Source organism: Varanus komodoensis, unplaced genomic scaffold (genome assembly GCF_004798865.1).
Source record: "Varanus komodoensis strain SLA01 unplaced genomic scaffold, ASM479886v1 scaffold87, whole genome shotgun sequence".
In the NCBI taxonomy this organism is placed as follows: domain Eukaryota; kingdom Metazoa; phylum Chordata; class Lepidosauria; order Squamata; family Varanidae; genus Varanus; species Varanus komodoensis.
The window spans coordinates 1,505,983-1,523,093 of record NW_025336565.1 but is presented as its reverse complement, the minus strand read 5'-3'; the positions used below and the strand labels follow the sequence as shown (position 1 = coordinate 1,523,093).

Sequence of the window (17,111 nt, the reverse complement as noted above, 5' to 3'; positions counted from 1 at the left end):
CCCGTGCCGAGCAGGCGGAGCTGGGCCGAGGCCCTTGAGCCGTGCGCTGGAGGGGCGCCCGCGAGTCCCCGGCCCGAGGCGATCCCGCCGGTCTGTCCTGGGGGAGATCGACCCCGGCTGCTCTCGGGAGGGCCCGATCCTGGAGATGGAGCTCGAGCGCTTCGGCCGCCTGCTGAGCGGGAAGGGCTCCCCGGAGAAGAGCCGGCGCTGGGGACGATGGAGGGCAAAAGGCGAAGGGGATGATGGAGGGTGGGGTAGCTGGCTGGATGGGCTCTCCGGGGCAGTGCGTGTGGCTCGGGCGGGCGCCGAGGGAGGGCGGCGGGCAGGGAGGCCTGGAGGCGTGTCGTCCGCGGAGCCGTGAAGGGTCGGGCACGACCTCGCGACTAAACAACCATTTAAAACAAGGCTGATGCCGAGGAGGCGGAAAACCCAGCCTCCCGTGTGTGGCAACAGAGCGTGTTCCGCCCTTCTCAGCACGGAAGGAAGCGCACTTTGCACGTGCTCAGTGGCCCCCCCGGTTGCGTTTGTTCACGTGTTCTGGGATGGAGCGCTGCGTGTGCGATTGGCTGGACTCCGAGGGCCGGCGGAGCCCAGGAGAGCCTGGAGGAGCGCTGTCCGTGGGGTCGTGAAGGGTCGGGCACGGCCGCGACTGAACGACAAAGACCCTCCTTGCTCGCCCTGGCTAATTGATGGCGCCCGCGTGCCCGGAGGCCTTCCGCAGCTGCCCGTCGACAGCGCCGTTGGGCGAATCCAGGGAAATCTTGTAGAGGAAGGTTGCCAAATGCGCCTTCGGGACGCAGCCTCAGCCCTGCAGTGTCCCGACTCCGTTTCCCCAGAAAGAACCGCAATTCCAAGCCAGGCTCCTCGTTTCCTGAGACTCTCTATCATTCCTCTGTCCCGTTCGGAGACTGACACGCGGCTGCATTGAGTGGCGAAATTAAGCGTGTTGCATCGTTCGCATTTCACTGCCCTGAGACTTTTGTTTTGTTATAATCTGGGCTGCACCAATTGGCCCTGACTAGCTTCCTTGCATGCCGGTAACCCCACCTGGACCCTGTTAAGAGTCATGTACTTTTCTCTTTGCCGTATCGATATTCTGTACTCACTGATACTCACCGTACCCTTCTGTCTTGTCTCCTCTGCAGTTTCTTCACATTGTTTTGTTCATGGATGCATTATCTGTTGTATGTACCCATTATTTGCCTACACTCCTGTGTAGTGACTCAAAACCTATAAAACACTCTGTACATGAGATCTCTCCCCAGAGAGGTCCGCCTGGCGCCGTCATTATTTGTTTTTTGGCGCCAGGCTAAGACCTTTAAACACTATTTTAATAACTTTTAATATCTATAGGTTTTAATTTGCAGCCAGGGTGAATCTGGATTTTATTTGTATTACGTTCATTTTATGTAATACGAAAATTCTAATAAATAACTTCTGGAACTTGTAACTGCTTTGTACACCTTTACCCAACTGTGGTAGATTTGTCTCTTCAGAGCGGTCTTTCTGGATGTTCTCACCAATAAAACCACAGAGGTTCCTAACAGAGCTCTTCCTGTGGATCCGAGCCTCCATTGGCATGGGCTTCAAAAGCGGGATTCCCTTTCACCATCTTGCTCAGCACCTTGCTCAGCGCTTGTATATTCAACGCTGTGCCTCCTTTCCAGAGTCAAACTTTCCGCAGCATGACGGTCTCCGGGGAGTCTGGCCTCCTCGTGATGTGCCCAAAATAGGACAGCCTCAGTTCTGTCGTTTTTGCTTTCTAAGGAAAGTATTGGCCTGACTGGACGTGTGACCCACTTGCTCGTCTTCCTGTCGGTCCAGGGTGCTCACAACGCTCTCCAGTTTTGAATGCATCCAGAGGAAAAAGGCTCAGGGGGGCTCAGTTTTCCCATTTCCCCCACTAAACGGCACCTTGCTTGCTTTTGCACGGGAGAACAGCCACACGCTTGCCTCCCCGCTCCCAGCTCCTGGAACGAGCAGCCTGGGAGTCGTCAGTGCCGTGTGCTGCAAACTGGGTCACAGGGCATTTCTTGGTGGAGGTCAGCCGGGGCTTCCGCAGAATCGTGTGCTGAGATGACAGGAAATTGGCCAACAGCTCGGCACGTGCTTGGTGCTCTCTCACGGGCGGCTTTTCATATGCAGCTGCACCGTCTCATTCACAGCGTATTTTTGGGAAGAGGAGTTTCAGATGTCACGTTCCATTTGTAGCCTTCCCATGTTTTCACTCGCATCTTTTTTTTTAACCAGAAAAATAAATCTATGATGGCAGAGCAGCTAGAAGAGCTGCATCAGGCGCAGCACGGGAGGGCGCTCCGTTCCGCCTTCCAGCTTTTAGCCAGCCGTGCCTTCTTTCAGAATACTCCATTCCATGCACCCACGGAACGGCAGGAAGGGAACTACGCAAATCTTGTTTTTCACAGGAACAAGAAATTCCGAGTGTCAGCATTTTGTGACCACGAAATGTCCTTACGCTTGAGGGCTTTTCTCAGAATTTCTTATACCTCTGCTCCAGCGGTTCCCTAAGGCTGCCGATTCCTCCCTCTTGTGCACGTATTTTGGAAGGATCGATACAGTGCATGGGGAGAACAAGAGCTTAAGCGCAGCCATGCTGGGCTTGACCTAGCCCCACATATTGGGGTCGACCAGCAAGGCAGGAGGGCATGTTCCCCAGCCACACACGGTGCACAGAAGCATTCGGCTCTAATGCAGGAGGTAGCACAGAACCATGAGGACTAGCAGCCTTTGATAGCTGCCCTCTCCACAAATGTCTCCAGTCCCCTTTTAAAGATGTCCAGATGGGTTACCATCACAGCGTCTTGTGGCACTGAAGGCCACAGTTTGTGCCATGTGAGAAAAGTTTGTGCAAGGATCTACTTGTGCAAGGATCTCCTGCAAATTGGCTTCATGGGATGGCCCTGCTGGCATATGGTGCCACGAAAGGGGGAGCAACGTGTCTACTTTCCCCACCCCAGGAATAATTTTCTCCGCTTCCGCCTCCCCTCATGCCCGAACCACCGCGGCTGTCGCGACTTTTCCTCAAAGGGGAGCTGCTCTGGCCCGGGGTCATTTAGTTGCCCTCGTCTGCCCTTTTTCGACTCTGCGGTCCCAATTCTTCAGTGTAATGACCAGAACGTCCCCAGTATCCCAAGGGCAGCTGCCTGGGCAGAATGATCCTGCCCTTTGCCATTCCTTTCCTAAATACACCGATCACGTAGTTGGCTATTTTCACAGCAGCCCCATGCAAGTCTGTCCACAGGGAGACAGAAAACAATCTTCCGCTTCCTTCATGCCCCAATGAAGCCTTGCGCAGGCCTGCGGTCTTGGGGCCTTTTTCTTCCCCAGGCACAGGCTCCGTTGCTGCTACCTATATTCATGGCACTGCCATCTCTGCTCAAGAGGTGTTCCCATAAACGCTTTCCCCCTCCAATTAATGCTTGCTAAAGGAAGCGATTACTTCTCAGCCTGCATAACAGCTCCCTTCGCATTTAGCCTGCCGAGATTTCCCTTTCATTTTCTCTTTTCCTTCACCCTACAAACGACCTGAACCTGCAGGAGTATATCTAACCCATACATTTCTCTGAAGGCAAATGAAGCACTTATACTTTAGGTTTCATGAATGTACTGTTCAGTCCAGCTTTGTACTGGGTGCCTTTTCTCTGAATGAAAAGGTTAGGTCAGGTCTAAGTTGTATTGCAAGTTTCAAGACCTCCAGAAGCGATTGCCGTCTCTGCCTCCAGCCTGGCCTCACGGGTGTCGTGCGGGTGGTTGTGTGGGCTACGTGGGCAGGCGGGAGCGTGTGTGTCTGTGTGTGGGGCGGGGGAACGTGCCATTTGCCTCAGGAGTCCGTCCTTCCTCGCAGCCCGTTGCTTCCTCCTCGCCCTGGTCTGTCCCACGGACCGAGAACCAGAATATCAGTCTCCGCTAAAAATGGCAGCCCCACAGGGCTCTCCAGGAAAACAGGCTTGCCCTCAAGCCTTGAACAGCCCATGGTCTGTTGGTGGGTTGTGCATGTGGAGGGTTGTTTCTCAGGGTTTCGTACTGCAGCTGGGTTCTCTCCATATAACCGACATTTCAGGTCTTGCTCACCAGTCGCCAAGGCCCACGTTTAACCTGTACACAACATTTTGGTGTGGTCTGAGCCCAGGCAACCCGTGAGATTCGGAACAGGCCTCAAGCATTTGTTTGGCGAAAGGGCATCTCGGGTCTAACAGTTCCAGGACTCCTGCAGCGGAGCCCCCCCACCCCCCCAAACCCCGGAGTGAGCAGGCGGCAACGCGCACGGGGAGGATGCGGCACCTTTTACTCGGTTTAGGCTGTACAGAGGATGCTAAAGCTTCGTGCCAAGCGAAGACGGAGAGAGCGCCGAGCCTTGACGACGGCGGCACCTCCGCGCCAGGATGAAGGCGCCCACCGCGAGCAAGCTGACCGTCAGCCCTGCCGCCAGGAGGAGCAGGGCGAGGGCTGGCCCCGGCGGCTGCGCTGCACCTGGAGGGCGGGAGAGGCGAGTCTGGGCCAGGCTGCGCGTCTGAACCCCGATCGTGCGACACACACCTGCTGGGGGCCTGCCTGCTCGGAGCTGAACCACAGCCTGACAAGGCGGGCCGGCCCGCACGGACTTCCCCCAGCCAGAGTGGGTGGAGTGCAGCGCCTGTGGACAGCGACCATGCTGGTGTTGCAGGCCAGCCCCTCTGGGGGTCCCGGGTGGGGAGGGCCAGGCGACCCGGTTCTGGCCTGCCAGGACCAAACACCTCTCTGGAGGCAGGGCGCTAGGAGGTGTGCCCAGCAGGCGGCTTCGAGGGCCGGCCGGTCGCGAGAAGGTGGCACGTGCCTCCCGGACGCTGGGCCCACGGGGCTGCCCCCGTGCCCTTGCGGAAGGGGGGAGCCCCTCGCCACTGTCGCGGCCCAGAAAGGGCTCCTGGGCCACCGGGCAGGCGGAGCTGGTGGAGGGAGGGGTGGCCCTCCCCGTCTGCCTCCTGTGCGGGGCAGCCTGCTCAGGGGTGGGGTTTCAGGGGGGCCGTGATGGAGGCTCGAGTGACCCTCTCTTCCGGAATGCGAGGCTGAGCCCCTCCGTGACCGAGGCTGGGCTCTGCCCGGGGTACCAAGGGCACTCCTGAGCTTGGGCAGAATGTCTTCCCTTACAAGCGGCCACAGCCAGTGCACAAGCCACCGGGAGCCTGGCCCCAGCCGGGGCGGAGGGTGCCGCCAGTCCCTCACCTTCGCCTGCCCCCGTGCTGGCCGCCTCCTCCAGGGCCGCCTCGGTGCCAGGGGTCGTGAGGGCTTCGAGGAACCTGGATAGGATGGCTGCCTGCAGCTCGAAGGCCGTGCTCTGTTTGCCTGCGGAGGAGAAACGCTCGGGGTCCAGTCCACCTTCGAAGGCGAAGCTCTGCAGGACACGAGTGGCGGGCCCAGCCCCCCCGGCGCCTTCTGGCTGTGCTGGACGACAGCTCCCACCACCCCAGCCAGCAGGGCACAGCCGGCGGGGGCCGGGGAAGGCCGTGCCGGGCTCCCCAGTGGCCCTGCTGCCGCGCGTCTCCCGCTGGGCTCACCTGTCTCCGCTCGCAGCCGCCCGTGCCCCGCGACGGGGCCGCTCCGGAGCAGCTCCTGCAGAAGGCGCGTGCCCGCTGTGGCCGGGCGGTCCTCATCCCCCGAGCCGGAGCCCTCCTCTGCCTCCCCGGACAGGGCGGGCCCGCTCCTGCTGAGCCCTGCGGGGGGTGCGAGACGGGGGCTGCTTCACCGGGCTGGCGGAAGAGGGTCCTCGAGGGCTGCGCGGGGGGGGCTCGCATCTCAGCGGGGGCCCTGCGGGACCCCTGGGGCAGCTCCCCCCTCCCCCCCAGCCCCTTGCTCTGCCTAGACGATTGCGCCCCTTGCCCGCCCAGCAATTCGCAGCCGTTACGAGGGGGCGCCCAGGGATGGAGGGGGGGCTCACTGCGGGGTGGCCCTCGGGGGGGTCCACCCAGGGGCCTCCAAAGTGGGGCAGGCACTGGTCCCCCGACTTCGGATGTTAGCCCTGTCGGTGGCCCTGCTCCTACCTGCAGAGGCAGCCCCGGCTGAGCCACCCGGTGCTCAGAGAGGCCGGCTGGCCCTTCCCACCCCTCCTGGGGAAGGCGGCTCCTGCAGAGGATTCGACTGCCCAGCCGCACCTGCTCCCGCGACCTGCCAGCTCTGGGGACAGCTCTCCCCCACTTTGGGTTTAAGCAGGTCAGGAGAGCTCCGGGGCCGGATCGGCCAGGCAGTGGCGGAGGGAAGGGGAGTCCACTCCATCCGGGCTTCTGTTCTCACCCCGCTGCCCTGCAAGCAGCAGTGAGTGCATCGGCACTACTGTGCCCATGTTCCCCAGCACCTGGCGCACTGAGAGACCGAAGCCTCCCCCGGGAACCGTGTGTGAAGACGCCCTCCCCTCAGCTGCATCTCCACCCATCAGCCTCGTGGCTGCCACCCCGGGGGCTGGTATTATGGGGGGGCAGAGGAATACCCCCGCTCTGCTTCCTCTACCCCAGCCAGAATTTTCTCTGCTTCCTCCACCCCAGCCCGCAGATGTGAGTGGCTTTGTTGTCTGAACGCCGCCAGGGTCGATTTGTGTGGACTCGCGAGGGGGGTCCTGCGGCAGAGATGCAGACCATTGCTGCCAAAGGCAGCACCCCCAAACACCCCAAAACACCATCAAGAAGCAAAGCGTCGTGATGCTTCCGCCCGCAGGAACGGCATCCCGGGACCGCCAAGAGCTGTGGGGCGGAAGCTGTTCCGCGCAGGGGCAAAGACCTCGCCAGCCCTCGCTTGCGTGGGTCGGGGGAGCCCCACTGCAGGAGGGGGTGTTCCCTTGTCGAGAGGTGCTCCCGGAACCCGAGCCCGGTGAGTTCAGCAGCCACAGGCAGCCAGGCCGGTCACCAGGCGAGCAGGCGCACTGCTCAGTGCCCGCAAAGAGGGTCCCTGCCCTCGCACCGCCACTCTCTGGTTGGACCTGGGAGGCCCACAGAGAGAGGAGGGGGCTCAAGCAGGCAGAGCTGGGAAGCGGGTCGCCCAGCCCGGGAGCGCGGCGGATCCACGCCTTCTGCGGCGCCTCGCCTGGTGCCCTCTGCCTGCTGCCTGCCTGCGCCCAAGCAGGGCCAGCGTGTGCTCGTGGACTGGATTCCCCGAAGTGGCCACGCTGGAAGCCGCACGCTTCCGCTCTCCAAGAACCCGGCCTGTGCTGGAGCCTCTGGTTTTGGAGCCCCAGAGCTTCGCGGGCAAATTTTTCCATTGGCCTTTTCAGTTTCATTTCTCCTTTCCTTCGAAAAAGCAGAAGTCTGGCAAGGAAAAGCCCCTTGAAGGCCATGCAGGGCATGAATGGGGGGCACGGGGGGGGGGGCGTGAGCAGCGATGCTCCAGCGTTCAGAAGCCCGAGGGGCAGCCAAGCTGTGCGTGGTCCCTGGGCGTGGGGGCATCGCCTCTGGCGAGCGCGGGTGGGCGCAGGGGGGCAACTCGGGCAGGGCTCGTTGGACAAAGGGGCAGGGAAAAGCCGCTCAGACCTTGCGGGCGCCACTGGGCGCTGTAAGCAGCTCACGCCCGCCGTGCATGTGGAAAGCGCCTTCCCGAAGCGCTGGAGAGCTGCTGCTGCCGGTCAGTGTTGGCGACACTGGACTGGACGGAGGGGCAGGCGCCATGCCAGGCAGCTGGCTGGGCTACCGGCCGGGCGTTATGTCGGCCTGCGGGCTGGGAGAGCGGGGCGGCGTGGTCTGGCCCGCCAGGCCGGGAGATCCCGCTGCTGCTAAGAGGGCCTCGGGCATAAAGTGCCTGCCCACTCCCCTGTGGGGGTCCTGGTCACGGCCGAGCTCGGCCCAGGGGAAGGGGCTTGTGCACCACGAAACCGAGCCCCCTCCTCCTGGCGTGAGGCCGCCATGGGCTCCAACGCAAAGGATAAAGCACATTCAATAGACACGGGGCCGCAAGCATCGCCCGTGACAGCTGCCCCCCCGGCCCCCAGCCACACGCCCCTCAACGCCCCCTGCACTGCGGAGGTGCCCGCTGCACCTGCTGGACAACAACTCCCCTCTTCCCCAGCAGCACGGCTGTTGCTCAGGCTGGCTGCCTAGTCCAGTCTATCGGGAAGCCACCGGGCCGGTCCCTTCGGTGCTCTGCTGTCCGGAGAGCTCACGGAGGCAGCCGGATGCGCGAGCAACACAACCGAGGCTCGGGAATGAGAAGTGAGTGGACCCAAATGCAAGTCTGCGGAAAGGAGCCGGTGCGGGGCAGGGGGGGGGGCCTGTGCGAAGGCTTCCTGAGAGAGGTGCAGGAGTGAAACCCACAGGCGGGGGTGGGCAGGGGGCGAGGGGCATCCCGGGGAAGTCTGAGGCGACCCCTTCCCTTCGCATGCCCCCTTACCTTCTGTTCCCATCGCCGGGTCTCCAGCGTCCGCCGGGTCTTCCAAAGGCTCTCCGGCGCCATCCGGGGTGCCGAAGACGAAGAGCGGACCCAGCAGCAAGTCCGCCTGGGGATCGGCCATCTCCACTGTGCTCGGGGGACAGTGATGGGGAAGGGGTGACCCTTGAGGGGCCAGTGGGCAGCTCGTCCCCCTGCTGGGACACCCAGACCCGAACTCGGGGAAGAGAGACCTGTGCGTCCCGCTGTGCAGGGGAGCCGAGCCACCCGTGGCCACCCCGGCAGCAGGGGGCAGCGCACGCCGGGCCCCGAGGGAGGTCTCGTCCCTCCACCCCCCACCTCCAGGGGGCTCGGGCTGCAGCACCGGGGGTGGAAGCGCCGGCTGGACAAAGCACAGCCCGGGCCGCTCCTTCCCTCCCGGAGCTGGTGGGGGACCTTGCACGCTCCAGCTTGACACACCCTGGAGGGCCCGCTGGGACATGCCGGGCTGCGTGGTCCAGCGCATCCAGGGCAGCAGGCCGGGTGGGGCGCTTACCTGGCAGGCTTCTCAGCCAACTCATCTCCTCTGGCGGGCGCCGGGGGCCGGGGGCCGGGCCCAAGCCGAGGGGCTGCTCGCCCACCGCCCCGCCACAGCTCCTCGTCTCACAGCAGCTGCAGACTCCTCGGGGGCCTTCCACGGGGAGCCAGCTGCACGAGAGACGGGCCACGTCCGGAGCAGGCAGGCCCCCCCGCCCCCCGGCCCTCCCGTGCCGCCCCACAGCACGCAGCCGGAGCTCCAGACCCACAGGGCGGAGGCTGCCCGGCCCGTGCTGCAGGTGGGGCCGTGCCCCGGCCCCCCAAGACCCTCCGGAAGACGGCGCGAGAGCCGCCCCTCCTCAGCTCCCGGATCCGGTTGCAGGAGATCCAGCCCTGCTCCTGCCCTCCATGGTCTGAAGGTCTCCTGGCCCCCTGACTGCCCCCCCGCCGCCACCCCGCCTCTCTGCGTGGACCTGCGTCCTGGAGCAGCTGGGGACAGAAGCGGCCTGCTGGCTCCATCCCGCATTCGGACCCATCAGCCTCTCTGTGGCCACAGGCAGGGCACAAGGGCAGCCGCACCCTCCGGCCCATGTTCCCCAGCAGCGGGGATCCGGAGGAGTCCAGGATCGTGGGCGGCCCTCCTGCAGGATCCTCCGGCTCTCCCTCGCACGCCGGCCGCACTGGGGCTGTGGCGTGTCTTGTGGTGGCTGCGTGAAGCGGCCCGCCCTTGTCCTGGGCCCCCCACGGGCCGGCCTGGGGGGCGGAGAGGGAAGAGCCCCCCCCCGCTCCCTGCTCTCTCCATCGGTCATATTTCCGCTCACGTCCCCGTCCCCAAGCAGAACAGTGCCAGGTGAAGCCCCCTCCCGCAGCTCCGCACGGCCTTTCAAGGTGGCCGCGGGGGGGGGGGGGCCTACCCCGGGGCTACCCCTGGCCCGGCCCCGGGGGCCCCCCCCCCCCGCCTCCACTGTCTCCCCTGTGCCACGGTTTAGACAGGGCAGGAACTGGCCCTCTTCTGCCCCATAAAGCCCCACGGCGCACGTGCTCTTGCTAAGTCCCTCACGGAGGCCCCCCCACTGCAGCAGGGCGTCTCCACAAGCAGCTCTCTGGCGCCCCAGCATCCTCTTGGGATGCAACCCCCCCGAAGCACAGCCCACACACCTCCCCGTGATGCACCTGGCATGACGGCACCCACGCAGGCCCGCCTTAATGGGGGGGGGCGCAGGGAGGGTCCCGTTTGCTGGAAAAGCAGTGGCAAAGGGGGGGGGGGCTGATGCACTCACGCGCTCCTCTCTGCGTCGAACGAGCAGGCCTTGTGCCCGGCGTCCGGGGCTTGTTCGGCCGGCACAGCTTTCAGGTGGCAGGTGATGTAGATCTGGGGGCGGGCGAGGAAGAGGGTGGGGGGTGGGTTTCCGAGCAGGGAGGCTGCCTCGCCTCGCCTTGCCGCAGCTCTTGCTGGGCCGTAGCACCACAAGCCCGGGGGGAGACGCTCGCCCCCGTCGCGAATTCTGACGTTCGTGGCTTGGACACTTGGCCGCCAGCACCCCGACTTCTCACCGCTTTCCCTGACTTCAGGCTCGGGGGTCTCTCTCTGCAAAAGCTTTCCACACAGCTGGGTGGGTTCCTTCAATCGAGCTTGGTGGGGTGGAGGCCCCCGGGGCAGCTTAAGAAACTGCCACAAAATGGCTACCAGGGGGTGGGACTAAGGGCAAGTCTCCTGCCCCAAAGACTGAGATGGGGTCTCAGCCACAACCCACCAAGCAGCTTTCAACCCCACGGAAACGAACTTTGCAGCAGGGCCAGAAAAACGGTGCTGACTGAGGAGAAGAGAAAGGCGGGGAGGGGGGAGGACAACTTGGCGGGGGCTGTCGCAGGCCTCTGGGGGCCGCAGGTGCCTGAGGATGCTGCCACTTCCAAGACCGCTCCGGCCTTCCTCCACAGGGACTCCACCACACTGTGGGGCTTGGAGGCCAAGCCCTGCTCCCTGGAAGAAGCCAAGGAAGCTCCACGGGCTGCACGGAGAAGCCTCCGCGGGCCGGATTTGGCCCACAGCCCTGACGTTCCACACCTCTGCCTCAGCGTCGCACTTTGCCGGGAAGGACCCGTCCGGGAAGTCCCTCCACAACCACAGCCCTCACAAGTCATTCTCACCACTTTCCGGGGATCTCCTGCAAATCTGAAGGCATCAATGGTGAACCGCAGAGCCTCCGGCCGCGGCCGCGGGGAGAGGAATGTGGACGAGACGCCCTCTTGCCTCCCGTCCACCAGGCACCTGCCGGAGGAGGGGCTTTGTCGGAGAAGTGGGTCGCTGGAGGATGGGCCCCGGAGGGCTCCTCTCCACCTCACATGTTTCCCCAGTCGCGTCCTCATGCTCTTAGCAGCAAGTTGCTTTGAAGCCTCCTCCAGCCTGGAGCCCTCCAGACACGACGCACTCCAACTCCCGCAGTCCCCCAGCCAACAGATATGGGAGTTGTAGTCCGGCATTTCTGGAGGCCGCCAAGTGGGGGAAGGCGGTGGCTTCATGCCGCTCCGAAGCACACCTGATCGGTCCCGCGCTCTTTTGCACAAGGGCCGGTAGCCGCCCAGTTTGGCAAGCCCGCCTGGTTGGGGCAGGTGCCCAAAGGGGCAACCGTCCAGCTGGAATTGCCCCCGCTCAGCAGTGGGGCACAGGGCCACGTGGGTAGGCGATCACGGCAGGCCAATCCCGCCCCGGTTCTCTCCAGATCGTGGGACAGGGAAGCGAGGAGCCGCGCTCCACCCCGTTGGGACGCTGGCCCGGCCGCAGAGCTGCCCTGGGAACTCAGCGCAAGGCCCTGCTCTTACCCGCTGGAGGCAACGATGGCGTACTGGGGCCCCGAGGAGGCGTCCGGGCTCAGGCTGGCAGCACAGTGGTCCACAAAGAGCCGCAGGGGCAGCGGGGCGTCCCCGAGGACCTCAGCTTGCACACACAGGGCCTCGCCCAGCTGGAACAGGGCGGAGGTCCTCTCCGCACTCCAGTCATCTGGGCCAGAGAGGGAGATGCGTCACGCGGCCCCAGCCGGGGGCCAACAGGCGCTGCACCGGGACGCCGGGCGCCTCCGTCGTGCTTCACACCTGGCCCATCAGCTGGGAGGGGGCACAGGAAGGGCTCCCCAGAGCCCCCCCGAACGCGTGTGCTATGAGCAAAAGGGTGCGGGGAGGATTTGTCAGCGACCAGAAGGGTCTCCCGGGACTCCAGGAGACCTGCCCGCGGGGGGCTCTCCACCGCATGCTTGGCAGGACGTGCGTGGGGCCGCAGCCCAAGCGAATCTGCCCTTCAGGCCGCTCCTCCCAGGCTGGGGCGCTGCAGCGGTGGGGGACCGAGCCCCGGGAGTCCCCACGTGGAGTGGCGCCACCCTCCCTGCCAGCCGCCCCAGGAGGGCGGGAGGGTCCCGAGTCCCAGCGGCTTCACAGGAGCGCTCACGGGGGAGGAGCTGCCCGGAAGGCTGTGCACCCCCTTTCCACGCAGGACGGTCCCGGTTTGACCCCTCCAAGAGCTGTCTCTGCCAGTCGGGGTCGACAGCACTCAGAAAGGTGGGCCAAAGGTCTTGGACTCTGCACGGGTCCCACCTGCAGCCGTAGTGACCATCACAGCTAAATAAACCCTGCTTGGTCAGGAGCTGAGGGAAGCAACAGGAGTGGGCTGTGGCCCTCAGAGTGCCTGGCTGTCCCCTGTTGGGGACTGAGTACTGGGTAGATGGACCGTGGTGCTCCCAAGCTGCCTGTGGAGCTGAGGAGCAGCAGAAGCTCCCTTTCGCTGAGCCAGGCCTCCCTCAGGCGGCCCCTCTGGCCTGGCATGATCCACGATGACTGGATCCTGGCTTCCCGGCACCTTTTCAGTCCTCCCCTCCCCAGAGATGCTGCTGGGGGTCCAACCCAGGACCATGAGCACACCAAGTGCGCGCTCACCACCGAGCTCAGAGCCTTCTTATGGGAGGAACGGCCTGCTTGCGGGGATGATGGAGGTTGCGGTCCAGTTAGCCAGAGGGCGCTGGGTTGAGGGGCTGTTCTACCCCGCAATGGGGGCTGCACCGTGCCCGAGAAGGGCGCCGGGAGCAGGCTGCCCCTCGGAAAGGCAGAGAGGTCCTCACCCTTCATGAGCCGCAAGGAGAAGCCGAGCCGAGCCTTGGCCGCCGCCGTTGCCTGGAAGGGCACCCAGTGCGGCTGGAGGGCTCCGCTGCTGACGTTGTCTGTCCTGGAAGGGAAGGGTGTTGGCTGGGCGGCGGGGCAGCACCCGCCTGAGGACCGCTGCCGCGCAGGGCCACCCGCCCCACCCGCCCTCTGCTCCAGCTCCACCGCCTGCGGCCGGCCGGAAGGGGCCCTTCCCCAGGCAGCGCCACCCGCCTCCCCCTTGCTGCCCCCAGGCGGGAAGCACCCCCGGGACGCCCCCGGGAAGCCCCTCTGCTCTGCGTGCTGCAGGAGCCTTCTCCCCAAAGCGCACCACCGCCTTGTGGGCAGGTGGGAGGGCGCCCCACCCGAAATGCTCCGTGGGCCTCTTCCCCGCCCGGCTGAAACGGACGCCAGCCCCGGGTCCTCCCCACGGCCAGGCCCAGACTGCATGCTCCTCGGGGCAGAGCCCAGCCCTCTTCCACGGAGGACTTTGTCTGTCGCTTTGTGGTCGGAACGCAAAAAGCACAACCCCGGGGGGCCGCCCAGGCGAGAGCAGAGACCCCGGGACCCCGGGCAGGGGGCAAACCCTCCCGCTCTGCACGAAGCCTCTGGATGCCGCACCTGGGCAAACTGAGCTCTTGGAGAGCGGGGCCAGCCCCCCCCCCCCTACCTGGGGTAGCGGCACTCAATGGGTATCTCGGTGGCGCTGGTGCGGAGAATGACCCGGCCGGAGGCGAGAGACGGGGTGTAGAAGAGGCTCGTCCGATAGATCAGCAGGGTCGGCGTCATCTGGAGCCGACAGAGCCGTGGGCAGGGCTCCTCTGAGCCCCAGCCCGGGGCCCCCACCCCCATGCCCACCCCACCCCGATCATGCCATGGTTTCCCGGCCGTTGAATGCTCCCCCCCCCGAAGGTTTCCTCCGCAGGGAGAGCGGAAGCCGCACCTGCCTTCCTCCAGGCCTGTTGGACTACAGCGCCCAGCATCCAGCAGAGCCAGCGGCAGGAATGCTAGGCGTTGTAGCCCAGGTCGCCTTGTGCCAGACTGGGGAGGACTGCGCCGAATGATCATGGTGCTGGGGAAGGGGGGGCTGGTCCTCCCCTCCTGCTCCAGGCGGCCGCCCCTGGTTCCTCGCCGGGGGCACTCGGCCCTGGGCCGCCGAGCTTGTGCGCCCAGCCTGGGGAGCCCCGCGGGGGCTTTCCCAGCCCCCCCCCCGGGCGAGGGCTACCTGCACGGTGCTGCCGCACTCATGAAGGCCGGCCTCGAAGCGCACCACGGTCGCGCCCGCGTCGACGGAGGCAGGCGGGCAGCGGGGCCGCCCCAGCGCGAGGTCGGCGGGGGCCACCAGCCGGCCCCCCCCGAAGAGGTCCCGGTGGACGGCCACGACCATGCGGTGCGGCTCGCACGTCACCGCCACCGCCCCCGCGTGGGGGCGGGCTTGGCCCGGGCCCCCCGCGCAGGGTGCCCAGAGCAGAGCCAGCAGGAGCCCCGGCAGGAGCAAGAGGCGCACCCCGGCCCTTCGCCCCATGGCCAGTGCTGGGACCCACTGGGATGGAGCGCAGCTGCGCGCCCTCCCTTTTGGCCCCTCACTGCCCCGCCCGCGCACCTGGCCGGGCCCGCCCCCTCCGAGTCCCCGCCGTGCCTCACAGAGGAGCGACAGGTGGAAGTTCGTCAGGGAAAGCTTTTCCCGGCGGAAGGGGAGTGCGATGCTTGCCTTCGGATTCGCCCTGCCCAGAGCTGCTGGAAGTGCCCCGCACAACAACGACGTGGCGGCCGGAAAGAAGGGCTCGATGAGGGGAGAGGCGAGGAACTCAGAAGACACGGCCGGCCGTTGGTTGCAGCGTGGAATCAGCAGGCTTTTAAGGCGGCAATCCTGTAGGTGCGACAGCCCTCAGGAGCAGAAGAGCCCTGCTGGATCAGGCCCAGCCTGTTCCCCTGCGCGCGTGGCTACAGGTTCTGTCGCTTCAGGACACTGGGAAGAAGAGCCGCCCGCCCGCCTGCCCACCCGCCCTCCCGCCCCGGGCTCCAGAAGGATGGGGGAGGGGACGGAACATCTCCCCTCTTCTGCCCCCAGCGCCTCCACCGAGCCTCCCTCACTCGCCTGTTTTCTAGGCTCAGCTGTGGTGACCTTTGTTTCCGAGGAGACATACGTAGGGCTGCATAAGGAACACAAAGCGCACACCACCCATGGCCAAGATACTTTCATGAGGACTAGCGACCCAGACACACCTGTTCAGTGCCATGGCACATGCACAACCAAGGTGGCGAGGGTGCGTCTCCACCTGCTTCCTGGCAAGCCCTCAGAGGGAACCCGGTGCCCGCAGCAGTGCCAGCCCTTCCTCCGATCGGCGCGCTGGGAAGGTGCGCGCCTCTCCGGGGTGGCCAGGCATGTGTCCCCGAGCGTGGCACCAGGGGCTTGGGGTTTCCCATGGCCTTGGGAGGCTGGTCCTGGGTTCGTCGGCTGGCGGATGGAACCGATCGGTCGGAAGACGGCTGGGAATCGCTCCCTGTCTTTGAATGAAATCTGAGCGGCGTCCTGAGGAAGCCGAGCTGCTGCTTGCAGGAGTGTCGGGCTCCAGCTCCCATGAGCAGGTTGGGAAATGAGGGGGCTGCAGCCCCACACGCCTCGAGACATCACCAGGCATAAGGACTGGAGAGCAGCCCGCAAGGCGCGGGCCTGGGCTGGCCTGGAGCTGGGGGGGGGGGGGGGGGGGGTCCGAGGTGCATCTGCTGACAAGGTTTGTTTCTTTGAACTGATTTGAACTGGACTCTAAACTGGACGGACGCCCAGGCAGCCCTCGGGCCCCGGCGGTGCCGGCTTTGGCTCTTCATTCCTCTCCTGCTGGTTGTCCTTGTCCCAGTTTGGGCCAGGAGGCTTTCCGATTCCAAACTGGAGAAGGCTACATCCTGGGGTGCCCCCGGAGTCACCCCCCCTCCAAAAACCGTTCTAGGGAGGGTGTTTTGCAAAACTCTCCCTCTGATCCACTGCGCAGAGGGAATATTGACAGAGCAAAGGTTCCTGGGGGGCAGGATCCCGGGCGGCGTGCAGGGGCGAACCAGGCCGTGGGGTCTCTGTGTGAGGCATCTGCCTGAGGCTCAGAAGGGGAGGTAGAAGGCGGGCCTGTGCCCCCCCCCCCCCCCAAATGCAGGCCAGATCTGCTCAGGGCAGCCCCTCCCAGACTTCCAGGGAAGGCACGCACGAAGGCCTGCCAGGGAGGTGGCACGGCTGACCTCAGCCAGGAAATCCATCCGTCCGCAGGCGGGACCTTGGGCAGTCCAGACTTTGCTCAGCTCGACTGTTTGGCAACCCGCCCCCCCGGAGCGCGCGGCACAACCGGCCCCGCTGCAGGAGAGAGTCGGGCGGGCGTCCGCCAGCGCTGGAGATGGCCACCTCCGTTGTCAAGTAAGCAGCCAAGGCGTGGGTCCTGGGGGGCGGAGATGGGGGGAGAAGGGCTGCGGTTGGGGCAGGTGTGACCCCGCCACGAGGCCAGGGGCGAGGAGAAGGGAATGCCGGTGCGCCCCCTGAGGGGGGGGGTTCCGGGCGTGCCTCTGAGCATGAGCGAAGCGCCTCTCTTGCGCCACTGCATAATCGGGCTTAAAGGCTGCCTGAAAGGGGGACCCTCTGGATGCGCCGTAGCGGAGCCGTCCTCGCTAACGAGCCCGGAGTGAGTTCGGCGCGCTGCGCACTGACGGCTTGCGCGTCCAAGGAAGCCTCGCCGCTTGATCCCACGCGTGTCGGCCCGCGGGCGTGGGCTTGGCGGGCGACGCGGCTGGCCGGGGGCGCTGGGCGCGGGTGGCGCCCCGCGATCCGCTTCAGCGCCGCCCCCGCGCCGCCCCCTCCCCGTGCCGCGCCGCGCCGCCCCGCGCCTCTTCCCCATTCCGCGCGCCTCACACCGCCCGACCGACGTGCCTCCTCCGCCCAGCCCGGCTGCCTCCGAGCCCCAGCCCGCGGCGGCCATGGAGGACCAGGACTTCGGATCCTTGGACGTGGCCGACGAGAGCGGCAGGCGCTTCGGGACAGGTACGGCGCGGGCGCGGGCGGGGGCCCCGCGGGGCAGGCCCGTGGGTGCCGGGGCTCCTCGGGGCGCGACCGCCGCGGGGGCCGCCCGCTCAGC

At 65.5% G+C, this 17,111-nt stretch overlaps 2 protein-coding genes across 2 annotated transcripts in view; one reads left to right on the top strand and one right to left on the bottom strand.

Moving 5' to 3' along the window:
• Positions 1–4,330: 4,330 nt before the first annotated feature.
• LOC123016615 (zona pellucida sperm-binding protein 3-like) lies at positions 4,331–14,524 on the bottom strand. Its single transcript, XM_044417131.1, has 11 exons — positions 14,225–14,524; positions 13,670–13,788; positions 12,981–13,084; positions 11,695–11,872; positions 11,023–11,143; positions 10,155–10,246; positions 8,894–9,045; positions 8,362–8,487; positions 5,550–5,705; positions 5,218–5,337; positions 4,331–4,488 (listed from the first exon to the last, which is right to left on the bottom strand). The coding sequence occupies exons 1-11, from the start codon at positions 14,522–14,524 to the stop codon at positions 4,331–4,333; spliced, it is 1,626 nt and encodes a 541-aa protein (XP_044273066.1).
• A 1,645-nt stretch (positions 14,525–16,169) lies between these two features.
• LOC123016614 (asialoglycoprotein receptor 1-like) overlaps positions 16,170–17,111 on the top strand; it is a 6,554-nt gene continuing 5,612 nt past the window's right edge. The window contains exons 1-2 of the mRNA XM_044417129.1: positions 16,170–16,399; positions 16,920–17,017. Of these exons, the coding sequence (XP_044273064.1) occupies positions 16,380–16,399; positions 16,920–17,017 (118 nt within the window). The 5' untranslated portion in view covers positions 16,170–16,379. The remainder of the gene's footprint in view (positions 16,400–16,919; positions 17,018–17,111) is intronic.

What these genes read in the sequence shown, in the direction of transcription:
- LOC123016615 (XM_044417131.1), bottom strand. Translation starts at nt 14,524, where the DNA reads ATGGGGCGAAGGGCCGGGGTGCGCCTCTTGCTCCTGCCGGGGCTCCTG. An exon ending in GCGGCTGCGAGCGGAGACAG is followed by an intron (nt 5,338 to 5,549) that starts GTGAGCCCAGCG and finishes TCTCCTCCGCAG; the next exon opens with GCAAACAGAGCACGGCCTTC. An exon ending in CAGCACGGGGGCAGGCGAAG is followed by an intron (nt 4,489 to 5,217) that starts GTGAGGGACTGG and finishes CCCGCCCTCCAG; the next exon opens with GTGCAGCGCAGCCGCCGGGG.